Source organism: Columba livia, chromosome 2 (assembly GCF_036013475.1).
Source record: "Columba livia isolate bColLiv1 breed racing homer chromosome 2, bColLiv1.pat.W.v2, whole genome shotgun sequence".
NCBI lineage: Eukaryota > Metazoa > Chordata > Aves > Columbiformes > Columbidae > Columba > Columba livia.
In genome coordinates this window covers 64,572,362-64,587,687 of record NC_088603.1, presented here as the reverse complement: position 1 = coordinate 64,587,687, position 15,326 = coordinate 64,572,362, and the positions used below count along the sequence as shown (strand labels likewise).

The window sequence follows — 15,326 nt, the reverse complement described above, 5'->3', positions numbered from 1 at the left end:
CCATTCTCATTTCAGGCAGGAGAAAGGCAGGCAAGAACCCAATGTGTTTGCAAAGGTATTTGCATCTTTTAAGCTAGCACCTTGAACCTGCACTTGTGACAGCCATTGATTTGTCCTCCAGGTTCTGCTGTCAAAAAACAGTGTGGATACCAGGCATCATAAGAGGAGCATCTGCTCTGAAAGCCCCAAGGGAAGGGACAAGAAACTGCCACCTTCCCCCTCACAGACTCCTCTAGTCATTTTGAACTGCCACAGTGGCAGCACAAAGAGCACCAGGAAAGCACTACAGACCTGAACTGACCTCTGCCTTTTTGCTCCATTCCTCTCCACTATTTCTGTCCACTTAGAATGTCCACCTGAATGGCAGTGACAGTTTCTGGAGGAGACTCAAATCCAGAGGCAGGGCAGATGACAGCTACTAGCTCCTACTCCTCGTGGCCCCCTATCAGCCACTTCTGCAGTGGAAGGAGCTCTCCCACCTCTATCTTGCTGCCCTTTAAAGTGTGGGAGATGGGTGGGATCACCTTTAGATGCCCAAACTGCTCCTTGTGGTTCCAAGTCAACTGAAGGTTTTCCAGGATAGTGGGAATGTTACGGGCCTTGCTCTCCAGGTGGTGAGCCAGGCACTAGGAAAGAAAGGACAGACAGCCATGTCAATAACGTCATTACCATAGAACTATTTAGGCCACAGGTTTCTGCAACATGTGAAACAAACAAAACAAAACAAAACAAACAAACAAACAAACAAAAACACACCAAAAAAAACACACAAACAAAAAAAGAGCCTTTGGAAGCTTGCCATTGCCATTAAGCAAAAAGGGACAGACATCTGCGACTCAGTGAACATGAGTCTCATACCAATTGCTGCATTTTTCTACAAGAGAAATGTGTTTTCCAGAAGCTGTAATTCTTCCTATTCAGCACAGGCTCCCTGAAGCTAAGTAAGCTGGCTGATACAATCACTTCACCTCTCAGCAAGAGAGAAGCCTGTAAAATCTATGGCAACCAACTCCAACACCTTCAAAAGTTCTTGACAATATATGACAATACACAATTTCTCACTATTGTCCATCACAAACATTTAGCACAGCAGGTGGAAAATAAGGAAAGCACTAGGCTTGGGTTCCCTTTCCACAAAGGAACATCTATGACTTGAGGTACAATAGTATACTTGCTCTCCATGACACTCCCAGCTGAAGCCTTCAGCATAAACACAGTCTAAATTTCATGAAAGCTGAGAACTGAGGAAAAACTAAAATCTGGAAATCCCTTAATATAACAGCAGATCACATCATGAGTCACACCATGACCTACAGGTCCTGGTATTCTAAAACATTTTTGCATTGATGTTACCCATTTCAAGGTTAAACAAGACATTTACATTCTTCTGTTCAACATCTCTCATAACCAAGCTCAGCTGTACTTCAAGAACAGCTCTGATCTCAGACTCAGTTTATAGTTTTCCTAATGCACTAGAAGTGCACTGAAAGCAATTTTTGAGATTATCAGACTTCCAGGTTGTTAATTTGGAGTTTACAGATAATTTTTAGCATTACAGCAAATGTCCCCATGGCTACAATATCTTGGTTCGCTGAGCATATCACTTCTGTGTCAAGGAACAAAACTGTATGGGGCCAACACAGGTATTTCATATTTCTTTTATTTATTCCCTTTGTCAGTAGGTAACTAATCAAAGGAAGCTAGCTTTGTGAATAGAGAGAGGACAGCGCATGTAGTTTAATTGCTTTTTCTATAGAAGACATCTTCCTGATCTGGGATAAAGCAGCATTCAATCCTAACTGTGACACTACATGTAAATCTGGTGTTAGTCTTACAGGGCAATCAATCAGGAAATCTCTTTAAAGACTGATACTCCATCTTGCTTTTCACTCATTTACCACTTAACTGTATTTTCCTGTTTTTTCACAAATAATTGTCAGTTTATTGCTTTGTTAGTTGCCTTGGACTGGAGTATGCCAGCGCTACTCACTGAAAAGCATGCCACTATGGAAGTAGCTCTGCTCAGGTCAGAAGAACCACTTTTGGCATTACTCATTACTTGAAACAAGAAAGTCCTAACAGCTTCACAAGGACAGGATGAAATCCTTTGAAACTAGCATTTCTTCCTCCAAATGTCGTCCCTTACTTGTTCTTTTTAATATGTATTTTTATGATTCCTAGTTTCCAATTGCCCAAATTTACTGTTGTCATCAAATGCGGGTTTTTTTCAAAGGAGCTTGGGCATTGCTATTAATCAAACCACCATTAATTCCACCTTCTTCATGTACTATAGCAATTTAAGCACTTTAAAAATACCTATGTTTTCCTTTGGCTAATACTACCCCATTTTGCTTTAATGCACCTTCATTTTTTCTGCATGTAACAATACTCTATTTTTGTGTGTATTTCAGTACAGAGCATTAAAATGACTCTTCAGCATTCTTGCCCTTTACATTCTCATTATTTTTTCAGAGGAACTGCATACTGCCTCTTTGTGGGATACCTTTTAGCATCCCCAGCTCTTAATGCCTTGTTATGCTAACTCTTCCCTCACTAGCTTCCTTACTTCTCCGAACTTGCTTACTTGAAATCCTTTCCCACTGAACAATGAACCTATTGGTATTAGGGCAGACCCAGGACATCCATGGCAGGCTGAGAGAGTTGGGGTTGTTCAGCCTGGAGAAGACAAGGCTCTGGGGAGACATTATTGCAGCCTTTCAGGACTTCCAAGCGGCCTATAAGAAAGATGGAAACAGACTTTTTAGCAGGACCTGTTGCGATAATACAAGGGGTGATGGTTTAAACTTAAAAGAGGGGAGATTTAGACTAGACAAAGGAAGAGATGTTTTACAATGAGGGTGGTAAAGCGCTGGCACAGCTTGCCCAGAGAGGTGGTAGATGCGCCATCCTTGAAAACATTCAAGGCCAGGCTGGACGGGGCTCTGAGCAACCTGATCCAGTTGAAGACATCCTAGCTCATTTCAGGGGGTTGGACTAGGTGACCTTTGAAGGTCCCTTCCAACCCAAACTGTTGTATGATTGTATGATTCTATGAATGCTTGGCCCTCAGCCTTACTCTGTTTCTCTTAGAAGTCCAGCTTGGTCTCCTGATGACCAATTTATTTCCCGAAACCCCAAATCTCAGTGTCTTATTCTTCATAGCTCATATATCAACTTACTGTGATATCTGTCCCCTCAGGTATATAAATTGACAGAGAATTGAGCCTCACCACGTTTCAGTGCTGATCAAAAGAGAGGAGAGCTGGGGCAGCGATTAGTCCCGGCCCAAGGCCCCTGCTGCTCCCGCCACCCAGGGAGGACACCGCGGTGACCTTGGTGGGCACCTGGGCAGGGGCGCCGTGCACCTGCAGGCCTGTCCGGCCGGGGGACTGTCCGCCGTCCTGCCCGGAGCCGCCGCCTCGGGAGCCACCCCCGAGCGGGGGCGGCGGGGCGAGCGCGGCCCAGCGCCCCTGGGCGCCCGGCGGCGGCTCAGTGCGCAGGCACGGAGCGGGAGCGAGCGGCGCTCCGGGCCGTACATAATACGTGGTGTCTGGGGCCGGCGCGGCGCAGAGCGGAGATGGGACCGGGGCGGGAGAGCCGCAGCTAGCGCCGCCGCGGTTGCTCAGCTGGTCGAGGGGAGCGGCAGGAGGGACAGGTAACCCCGGGGCCGCCGCTCCCGGCAAACTTGGGCTCGGCAGTTTGGCGGGGGCGGCGGAGGCTCCTGTGACCGTCGGCGCTCTCACGGGGGGCGTACGACGCGGAGCTTCCCGCTAGGGAGATGGCGCTGAGGCACCGGCCGCCCGGCGGGGGGGAGCGGTACAGCGGGGGTCGCGGGCTTCGTTCCCCGGCCGGGGGCGCGGGGGTTGCGGCCCGACCGGCGCGGGCGGGGGGCGCACCGCCCCGCCGCCCGCGGGAAGGGGCCCCGCCGCCGCGCTGCGCCAGGGGGCGCCGCGGCCGGGCTCTCGGGGGCAGGGTGCGGGGGGGCCGGGCCGGGCCGTGCGCTCTCCCGCCCTCGGGGAGGCCGGGCCGCCGGCGGTCTGTTGGGCGGGCTGGGATGTCCGCCGAGGTGCGGGCGCTGCGGAGTTCGTCCGCTTTGCCCGGGGGAACGGGCGGTCGTGAGTGTGTCGTGCCCGGCCGGAGGGGGATCCCGCCCCGGCCTGTGCGGCCGTTGGCCCGAGGGGCCGCGACCTGGGTGCTGGGAAGCGGGCGGGGCCGCCGCCGCCCCGGGACGGGAGGCCACCGCTGTGACCCCGCGGGAGGAGGAGGCCCTGCTCTCTCTCCCGAGGGCAGGAGTTTGCCTCAAAAGCAACCGGGCACCCCAGACGTCTTTGGGGGGTGGTGACAGCTGCTGGTCCCACTCCCCCAGCCCCGTGTGCAGGAGCCAGGGCTGTGTGAGGGCTCACGTTAGACTTGGGTGGACTGGGTCAGGCCAGGTGCTCCTTGGCCCAGCCTCTGGCCTGGAAAAGTACTGGGGAGAGGTATGACAGGTAGTCGAGGCATCAGGAAGGTCATTTTGGAGATAGCTGTCAGAGACTGGTTATTTATTCTAGTATTTGTGCTTCACAGGGTCTCGCTTTCTATAGGTAAAGAAAGGGAATGTGGTCCTCTGAACAGAAGGGTCAAAGTGTGTAAATCTGGAGAGTGGGACTTCAACTGAGTGAACCCATTGGCATTTGTGCCTTACATTTGGTGGCTGTGTGGTGTCACAGAATAATGGTGCATACTTATTTGCTTCATCCTGCCTTTCAGATGCCAGTTCCTTACGTTTTTTTTTAAAGTGTTAAACCCTTCAACAAGAAAGCAAAGTAGTTCGCAAATTTATGGGGTAATTTTTCTTGGAGAATGGTCATCTTTTTGTCTGCCTGTTCACTAGTCCAGTCACATCTCCCCAGATCGGTGGAGAATAGTAAAGCTCAAAGTAAACAGGACAGCTTTTGCCATGGAAACAAAAGTTGCTAGGGGATGGATTGCTACTACGCAGTGGTGTGCTCTGAAGCTGTGATCATACATCCCACGTGTTCCTAGGCACCTCAGGTTTAGGCACTGAAAACTTTTAATGATTAAACCACTTCCTGCAGTCTGAATGCATGTCCTACGCTCACACGTAATACAGATTTGGGTAACAGTGACTCTTTTTAGCAAAAGTTTCCCAACATAGCAGCGTATGGTTTCTCAGCCATGAAAGTGAGACATGCAAAACCTCACCAACACTCAAGAGGTCGTAACTACTGCAGTATTTATTCATTCAATGTAAATTGAAGGTGTGACATGCGTTTCCGTCTTGTTTATGGAGAACTGTTCTCTCCCACTATGTTCTTAACAGTCCTGTTTTCTCTGCCCCATCTGTAAGTAGCAGGAACAACATTATGTTTACATTGCAGCTGAGAAAAGAGACCACCTTAGGCCAAATTACCAGGCTGCTTCAATGAGTCATGTAGGGCTGGGAAGCCTTCTCTCTAAGGAACAAGATATTTTGCAAAAGATAGGAGATCACTTATGGTAAGTGGAAGAGTCTGAGCATAAAGAATGTTCAGTAGGACTAATAATATGCAGTGCTTGAAAAGAATTAATGATGCTGACAGTCCTTTTTTTTTTTTCCCTTCTGTTTTAAAAGATCATACTACTTGATGCTATCAAAACTCTTTCAAGCAAAAGATCATTATTTTGTTTTCTATTCTGCCTCCCAAACTTTTATTTATCATTTGCTCATACTCCTGACCAAAACTATCAGCATTTTAGATTGCTAAAGAAATATAATCTATTTGCAGTATAAGTGATTTCAGGCTGTGTGGTGGTTCTAGGCCATTCTTCATGAAGCTGTTAGAAACACCACACCCTCCTTTCTCTCTCTTGACTAAACCTACAGACAGTGAAGGCAAAAGAGTGTTTATACATATTTCTGTCACATTACATTGAATTTTCTTAGTTGCAGTGAACTACAGTTGCTGGGTCAGACACAGCAATGGGTTCAACCTGCTTTCTGAATTCTGGAGAAACCAAAGCAGCCCTAAAATTGTCTCCTAGGGACAGCTGGAGTAATGCAAGTGAGCTTTGACAAGCCACATTATCTGGTCACGTTAGATCTAGTCCTTCCCTGCATTGACCTTATGGAGTCACACATGTGGAAAATACCTCCCTTTTGCTCGTTATGTGATGCTAATTATGCTTGCCTGAAAGATTTAAGTTGACAAGGAGTTTAGCATAATTTCTTTATGGAGGTAAGGTTGATGCGAGAGTAAAGATGTAAGTAAGGACCTGAGGGAATGTGTCACAGAATCACAGAATGGATGGGGTTGGAAGAGACCTCTGGAGATCATGTAGTCCAACCCGTCTGCTAAAGCAGGTACACCTAGATTAGACCTAGTAGATGTCTCTGCAGACCTTTGGTTGGCTTCTTCTTGTTCCCATGGGGGAGGTGGAGTGCTTGCTTACTCATAACCAAAAGGCATGTTGAGGGATATGAATGTAAACTGTTTTTATCCCGGAGGTACAGGCTGTGTGACCCTGAGTGTAGGAGCTGGGGCAGCTGTGGTGAGTTGTACCATTGCTTCATCCTGCCCTGTCTCCCTAATGGTATTTTTATGGATGTTTTTATGAGAGCTCTTCAGTGCTTGTCCTGTTGAAGATGACAGGTAGCTATTGAAGGAATAGTGGCAGTGAGATAAGAGGACTTCTCTTCCTCTCTTTTCAGGAAGGGAATAAGCAGCAGAAGTGGAAACTCCCAAGGGTAACAAAAAGAGCTCTTCTGCAAAAGAACAAACAGGCTCTAAAAGTAGAATAACTTTCCACATTTCCCCACAAAAGTTCAGATTATGTACTTATAGCCATAAAACTTTTTTTTTTTTTGATACCTCAAAAAGTAATAGCATGCAAAAGCTGATAGCATTGTAAAAGAGCATAACAAACCAAGTTTATCTCAATGTAGTAACTGTTGTGGGAAACATGAGTATTAGCGACATACAACTTGACACAGGGTGGCCCAGGTGCCAGGCTCTCCCTTCCCACCTGGTGCTGCCCAGGAGGTTCCTGCTGCCTCAAGGTCTCTGTCCACCTGCCTGTTTCACTGTCTTCCTGGGAAGGCGAGCACCTTGAGCACACTCCCAAGGGCACCCATGCTGTACCATCAGCAGATAGAAAACCCCTCCACAGAGTCAGAGAACATTTATTTGATTTCCTGACACTTTAGAGTGGCTGAAGTGGAAAAGGGAAGCCTGCAGGGAATGCAAAGGCAGCTCTGGTTCAAAGCAGGGTCTACTGCCAGAAGCTGTGCCTGGCACTACCCCTGCAGCTCTGCAAAGCTCAGCTGCCAGCACTGTTCTCCTCCCTCCTGGATGGAGCTTTGGCCCTTGTTGGGGACCCCTGCATCTTGCAGGCCTCCTCTGACACTCGGTTCTGGCTTCTACGAGGGCCTTGAAGCCTCATCACAAGTTGCGAGAGAGAGACTTGCAGCTGTAAGATGTTGAAATCATGAAATTCCAAACTAAATACATATTAAATAGACAAAATAAATAAAACCCAAGATTATTGGTCTTTATAAAGAGGCAAAAAACAAAATCCCCTCTATTCCTGAGCCAGGAAAGATCACCCATTCCTGAAGGGCAAAGGGCTGCAAAATTGGGAGGTCTTAGCTGCTGTGGGATGTCAAAACTTCCTTACTTTCTTCCCTCAAAGTAAAATTGCTGTGGCAATCAGATGAACTGCTTGAATCTGATATAAATTGAGCTGTGACATTCAGATGCAAGTACTGATTAACAGTTCCCTTTGGACTAGGACTTTTTGAACTTCTTTAAAAAGAAGTCAGTCAGCCTAAGTAGCATTGACCTGTTGCTCAAGGTTTTTAGGGGCTGGTATTACTTTAATGAATTCAGTAGCATTGCACCTGTGCAAGCGAGTTCAGGCCTGGAACCTGCACAGTTAAATACAAATTTTGTGTGCTAAGAGAACTTTCATGAAGTGGAAAGAATAGGGAACATTGTTGGTACTTTTCATAGCAGTCAAGATTCTGATTTAATTAGCGGCAGCAGGAGCCTGATTATTGACTTCTCCAAGGGAGCAGTGGTTTGCCAGAAGTTTGGTATTTCCATTTCACTCTCTTTGGTGAGCAGACTGGTGCTGTTATGGCATTCAGTCTTCTTAATTTTTAATTATCCATATTTAAGTACAGGATATATACAGTTTCAGTCTGTCTAGGGCTTATTTTGCCTCTGCTTCTCGTGGCTATGAATGTTGTATCTGTGCTTAGTCTTACAGTTCAAAAGTTTGGGCAAAAACATTAAAAAAAAAAATCTTACCCAGCTGTTTGGAAAGTTCCTAATGTTGCAAACGATAGTTAACTGGTAGAAGCAGAGTTTGCACGGGAGGCAACATGAGCCCTTGAGAGATGCTGGCTTTTGTTACCTGATGTATTCTGCTTTTTTTCAGTCTCCACAGAAACACAGTAGCACACTAGTGTGAAAGATGGGTAGCAAGCACCCTGCGTACGGGAGGGAATGTTCCCTGCAGCACCTTTAGGCTGTGCTGTGCCAAGATGCAGGGTGCCTTGGGTTCCCTTGAGCTGAGTCACTGCATGCAGCTCTAGCAGGGTCATCTCTTGGTTTAGAAAAAAAGTGAAGGAAAGGTCTCTCCTGGGCTACTTTTCTTTGTGTCATCCAGAGAGTTTGTAGCCAGCTTTGCTCTCCCGCTACATCAATAACAATCCACTTTGCACGAAACTTCTCATTGCAGGTAGGAAGGATGAGCTCCTATGCTGACATCTGTGGGTCCAAGCATGTGCAGGGCAGCACCGAGGGAGGGTACCAACGCTACGGAGTTCGGTCCTACCTGCATCAGTTTTATGAGGACTGCACAGCTTCAATTTGGGAGTATGAGGATGATTTTCAGATCCAGAGATCGCCTAGCAGGTGGAGCTCTGCATTCTGGAAGGTACTGCCCGTTGGTGTTTACTGGAGAGCATAACTACAATAGTCCTGCCAGAATATTGGAAATAGGATTGGTAGTTTAACAGGAGTAACTCCAAGACTGTGTGACCTAGGGATCAAGAAAACCACAACATCTCCATTAAGGTCCGCAAACTTGACAGAATTGGAGAACACCAGAGGTTGGAAGGGGCCTGTGAGGCCATCTAATACAACCCCTCTGCTTTGATGGTAGGGCTATTCTGTGTGAGCCATAAATTTACTCTTATACTTGAAATGTGCTAGAAATGTTCTGTGATCTGTTCACAGCAATGGCAACTTTCTTCTAATTCCTGCAAAGGAATGACATTTCACGGAGTAAAGGCAAGTGGTGGATATGACACAGACTATCAGCAGGACTGAATTGGTGGGGTTAACCACCACCTAAAGTTAAAGAGGTAATCAGTCACACAGCAGTGGGGTTAAACTGTGTTCCTGTCTGTGAGGGGCCTTTGGGCATGAAATACTATTTAGATGTATAGATACATATTCCATTGTTTCCAGAAATATCAATACTGAATTATATAAATATGAGTTGTAAGAAGACAGTTTCTCCGTATATTCTCGTTCTAGTGAGGCCACATATGGCCTAAAAGAAAAAATACCAACCTTCTCCTAGGAAAGAGAACTGTACCTGCAAGACACTGTGAAAGCTAAATGCCTCCTAGGACATTTTACCAACTAAAAACTGGAAAGGCATATTAATTGGTTTTTTTGTTTGCTTGTTTTCCAGGTCGGACTCATCTCTGGGACGGCTTTTATGCTGATAGGTTTAACGGTTCTTGTAGTGGGTTTTCTTGTGCCACCGAAAATCGAAGCCCTCGGGAAAGATGATTTTGTTGTCGTGGATACCCGTGCCATTCAGTTTAATGGGTCCCTTGATATATGCAAACTGGTAGGAGCAATCTTGTTTTGTGTTGGAGGGTCCACTGTGGCAGCGTGTCTGCTGATGTCTGCTTTTGCTAAAAGTTATTCCAAAGAGGAAAAGTACCTGCAGCAAAGATTTAAAGAGAGAATAGCTGATATAAAATCCCATGCAAACCCAGTCACAAAAGCGCCAGCACCTGGAGAATCAAAGATACCTGTCACTTTGTCCAAAGTTCAAAATGTCCAACCTTTATCTGAAACCTGACCCTTTCCTCAGGTGTTGTTTCTCACTTGCAGATCACTTTAACTGGAAAATACCAGCTGTTCTTGGCATATGTGCTAGTCAATTACAACATCAAGTGCTGTGCTATACAAACACACAGCTGATGGGGAACCTGCTCCAATACAAATTTAGGATTGGGAAAAGGGAAATTATGTGATTAGACGTGTGACCAACATATTCAGTGTATTTGAACATTTTAATCTGTGGTGAACCAATAGGTCCTTGCAATGATGATTAGGTGTTTAGCTTATCAGATTGCATCCCTGGAAAACATAGGGTGCATTTATGACAGGTCCACCCTGCATCCCACTACTTAAAGTTTAAATGAGTTGGCTTTTTGTTTAATTTTCTTCTTGTCTTTAAAGTACTGTTTAGTCTTACTTTTACTGCCTGGTTCTGCTGTCTGGGAAGCCAAGATTCTGCCCTTGTAATTTGCACTTATCCTCCTGTCACATGCTATACTCTGTATCAAAGTAATACTGCACAGGTAAAACATCCATGACAGTGATTAATTTGATCCTGGCACATGTCACTTCCCAGTGGTGTTACTTTCTGGGAAAAACAAGTTATACTTGATCCTGAGTTACAATTAACCTGTGCAAAACTGCCACTTTTGTCTTGGTCATTGCCATGTTAACAAAAAATACAAAATAAAGGAATTCATATGGTAGGAGGAACATCATACTTGTGTATCCACTTTGGTTTGATATTGTTTCTTTCATTATATTGTGTTATGTTTGAAGCTCATACAAAATGTTTTAGTTTTGGCTAGGTATGAATTACTAAATGTGGTTTGACATGCCCAGGCCCCATATTCTGTCAGTACCACGTTAGATGACCGTAACATATTTACCTAAAGACATTTTGAAATGCTGTTTATATTTTTATAGAGGATAGAAAGAGTTATGCTTAACCAGATACATTTGTGCAAATGCTTACCTGAAGATTTGTCCTTTCATGGAAGAACCTTAATTATTTTCCCACCCAGGGCAATTATTTCACTGTCTTCATCTATGGATTTAAATTAAAATGTATAAAGAAAGATGTGACATTTGTACTCTCTGACAATATGTGCCACCTTATAGTTCTGTCTATTTTTTGAATGGATTGAATAAAGTTCTAGGCGTGAGCCAACCATGGATTTTGTGAAAAGTCTCTTTCTAATTAAACAGGTTTCTCTGTAAATTTAATATTTCAGTTTGAAAGGAGAAATTAGCAGTTGAAACTTGCTGGTCTCTTAATGCAGTCTGTGTTTTCAGCTTTCATAGGTGAGGAAGTCACTTTGGTGCTGAATCAAAAAGATTCCAGCACACTAATGACAGGTACATGGCAGGAACTGTGCTGTTCCCTTGCTGATAAAATATTTTGTGATCCGTGAGTCGGTTCATATTTCCACAAGTTAAATAAACCAGAACATATGTGTTTGGAAGTTTCAGCTGAATCTGTAATAATTATCATGGCTGATAACAGCATCAGAAGTGAAATTTTCTTCTGTGAAAAAAGCGCCCAGCTTAGCAATGCAATTGCAGTGTCTGAACACTAGTGCTGAAAAGATGCATGCAGAGAGTGAAACAGAGTAAGTTTTGGTGCATCTGACAATTCACTGGCACCCATTTGTTAGAAAGGCAAAAGCATATTGCACCCAATGCTTAGAAATAAGATAGTGATCTCGAGGGAGAAGCAGATGAAGTAGTGTTAAGGAGGAAAAGATGAGAAGACTGGTAAGGTGAGGAGCTGGGTATTATTTGTAAAGAAAGCTAGCAAGAACAGGGGTGAGGGGCAGCAGTTACAAGGCACCCAGCAGGACTGCCCTTCATTAGTTACTCCAGGTGAAGAGGGTCCTCAGCACCTTCTTTGCAGGCTGGGAGGAATGTTGTTTACTGCCATTAGCTTTCACTGCTGTCTGGCTATTGGTGCGTGGGCGGCAGAGAGTCAAGCTGTCCTGACCTTTTCAGTGGAGAGTTTTTAATTAAAAACAGTCCATGGAAGAAATGTGACATTTTAAGTTTTATAGTGAAGTTCACCGAAGGAGATGGGAGTGAGAGCTCCTGTAGCTGTTACTGAGTCCCTTCTCTCCACCTACCTTTTCTTAATGCTGTACTAGAAGCTTGACTGAAAATTCAGCTGGAAAAGATTAGGCTTGTTTACCTGAAGTAGCTGTATGGGTATACAGTTCTTCTGAAAGCACAGCCCACATGTAGATATGCACGTGCGAGTGTTGCTGAATATTTGTCCAGAGGACAGCTGACCCGGCACATAATGAATCGAGCTGATCCAGGCGCCGGGCATTTGGTCCTACTGCGCATCACTCCTGCAGAACTGAACATGCTCTTGACAGAGAGGATGAGTCATGCGTGGCGTTACCCAGGTGTCAGGGAGAAAGAAAAAGTGTCCAGGATCTCGTTGAAGCTCACGGGGATAGGAAATGCATTTGGGATTCAGCAGCAGCAAAGCTGGTAATGCTGTGGTAGCAAATGTTGCAACACACATTTCACCTCATTAAACCCTTGTTTCAGTTGCTTAAGAGCTTATCCAGAATTAAGAACTCCGGAGGCTACAATCTCTCACAGCAGAGAATCAGTGCTGCACATGGCTTTTGTGGAAATACTGAGTAGAAAATTATTCTGTTACTATGAAGAAGCCACATGCTGGAAAGTTTTAAGGTGTGAAATGTTTTCGAGATCTATTTCCTTGTAATGTTTTAACACTGTGCAGGAAATGGTGCAGGAAATGAAGCATCAGCAAAGCAGCAGTGGAGATGCGCTTTTTGCTGTTCCCATGGAAAATGCCCGTGACACAGTCTCTTGCGGGGGAGCAGTGAGGGGCAGCGAGGCTGAGGGCAATCTGTCCCTGCGCGTATCTTTTGCCTAACATACAGCTTTTTCCCTTTTCCCATTCCCCACCAAATTGCAGACCAGGCTTCACTCTGGGATCATCCTCCTGGCACTGGCTCCTCTTGCTTTTGCAAAGGGCACATTAATGAATTCCCTAGTGCAAATAAAATATGGCTTGAGCAGCCAAGCTTTCCATTTTCCAACCTTCTGACTCCTCAAGTGGCTTCTTTCAGTTTCTTCATGCTAACCTTATTTCTAGCCTCTCTTTTAGCCTCATTTGGCTTAAAATTACAATGCAACTCCTCTTAGCACAACACTGTTTTCTCTGCAATTGTGAAAGAAATCCCATTTTTCATTCTGCGTGGTGATCTGTGACTTCATTTTGTTAATACATGCACTCCTGAAGGTTAGGTCTGCTTCCTCTACTACTGCACAGAACAGGCTTCCCTTCAGCATCTGTTCGATCCTCCCCCCTCCAGGCTGTCCTGACCCCTCTATTTTCCATTTGTTCCCAGTGCACAGTGAATCATAGGCGAAGGCAGATATGCAGAAACGTCCCCTCCTCCCAAACTGCCTGAAAGCAGATTTAATTTCCAGTTTCTGCTACGGCCTCAGCCTGCCATTTCCAAGTATGAGACTGTTAATCATGCGCAAGTGCAAGCAAACAGCTCTTCATGAACACAGCAACAGCAAAGCAGGGAGGCTGCAGTGTCCTGACCAGCAGCCAGCAGAGAGAAAGCGAGCTTTGGCAGGGGGAGAGCAGCAGCAGAACCTGCACACCAGGGAGGCTTTTTAGCCCACAAAGACATGAAATCCAAAGCAGACAGCAAAAGACTGCAAGAGTGTTGGATGCACTTTACCAGCAGGTTTCTATCAAAGGGCTAAGAGCAGAGCAACAATTTTGGTAAAATAAAGGTATTAGCACTTTGGTTCATTCAGAATTGATGGGTCATCATGCCATTACACAGCAGGCTGCCCTCTCAGCTCGCTGCATGTCAGGAGCAGCAAGACGATACTCTCTGAGCAGGCTTTGGACGTGCAGCCTTGCTCCTGCCTCGTCCCAGCACTTCCACAGCTGAAAGAAGCATCTCTAACAGAGCATTACTCTGCGCTGACCATTTGGCATTAATGCCCACACATTGCTTACAGAAGCAATGTTTGGGCTTTGCCAGATCATCCCCATGGCACAGTTTGTCTCCAAGGAACATCATCTCAAACGGGGAGACCCATGTAGCCTCCTTCTATTTCCGATATTTAGAGACCGTGTGTGCTCCTTCTAGGGCCTTCTGAGCTCTGGGCAAACAATCCATCCACACCCTGATTTTCTCCAGCTCTTATCTGGATGCACAGCAGACCACACAGCATGTGTTTCCTGCATCAGCTCACTCGATACACATTAAGCAGGGAAAAGCTCAGCTTTGCTGTCAAATAATTTACAGAGGGACTGTTACGAAAATAATCTCTGCATATTAACAGTAGGTCAGGCAAATAGCCCTGCAGACAGATGAGACTGCATCAAATGATTTCTTTCATTGTTTTGTCTAATCATTTGGAGCTGCTTTTTTGCAGGCTCACTTTTCCACAGTTTACCATTCATGAGTTTTTGCAACTAAAGATGGGGCATCATTTTTAAACACTGCTAATAAGCTAGTCAATTTAACGATGTACGAGATATGCTGCTCCAGCAATTTCAGCCTCAAGACTCGTGAATTCAGGCCATTGCCCAGCTAAGGCACCTCCCAGTCTGAGGCCAGGAGGGTGCCTGTTCGGCTGGTGAAAAGTTTTTCTGGAATGTCATTATTTCTCCATGTCTGCTTGCCTAATGACTTCAGCATCTTCTGCCCTTTCTCTCCCTGCCTCCTTCAGGAACCTCAAGCCCTGACATTTCCTTCCTAAGGCTCTGCATCTATTTTTGGGACAGCAGCAGGGGTGAGGTGAGAGGGACCTCTGCCCCAGGCACATCTTGTAGGGGGTGCAATGTGCCTGCCTGAAATGGCAGCACAGGGGAGCCAGATGGAGAAGAGAGGCAAGTGGGAAGCAGTCCCTGGGGAGATCTGGCAAAATGCAGCATTTCAAGCATCAATATTGGTCATCTGTCAGTGAAGATCAGAGCAGATAGTGAATACCGAAAGCAAAGAAAAAAACTTGCTGCAGGTCTAAAACCTGTGACTAGAACAACATAAATATGGTGGCTAAAATCTTAAAGGAAGTAGATATTAAAAAACAACAACTTTTAACATCGATACTCTCTTCACTACAGATGGTTGGACAAGCACAAGGACCTTATTCTTGGACAAATGCATTGTTACCAGGGTGAGAACACATTTTTCCCTTTAATGTACTATAAGAAACAAATTTCTTCTGACAGCTCTTGCTCAGACTGGGTTC

General features: G+C 45.5%; 1 protein-coding gene across 2 annotated transcripts; it reads left to right on the top strand.

The window, feature by feature from the left end:
• The first annotated feature begins 3,446 nt into the window (after positions 1-3,446).
• On the top strand, positions 3,447-11,245 carry NRSN1 (neurensin 1). Of its 2 annotated transcripts, XM_065052304.1 has the most exons (4): positions 3,472-3,655; positions 5,382-5,499; positions 8,725-8,922; positions 9,688-11,245. In XM_065052304.1, the coding sequence occupies exons 2-4, from the start codon at positions 5,497-5,499 to the stop codon at positions 10,084-10,086; spliced, it is 600 nt and encodes a 199-aa protein (XP_064908376.1). In that variant the 5' UTR covers positions 3,472-3,655; positions 5,382-5,496; the 3' UTR covers positions 10,087-11,245. The 2 variants fall into 2 exon arrangements, with proteins under 2 accessions (XP_064908375.1, XP_064908376.1); XM_065052303.1 differs by lacking the exon at positions 5,382-5,499 and having other exon boundaries at positions 3,447-3,655.
• Positions 11,246-15,326: the final 4,081 nt, after the last annotated feature.

Coding starts and splice junctions, on each gene's coding strand:
- NRSN1 (XM_065052304.1), top strand. Junction 8,923..9,687: donor GGAGCTCTGCATTCTGGAAG/GTACTGCCCGTT, acceptor CTTGTTTTCCAG/GTCGGACTCATCTCTGGGAC.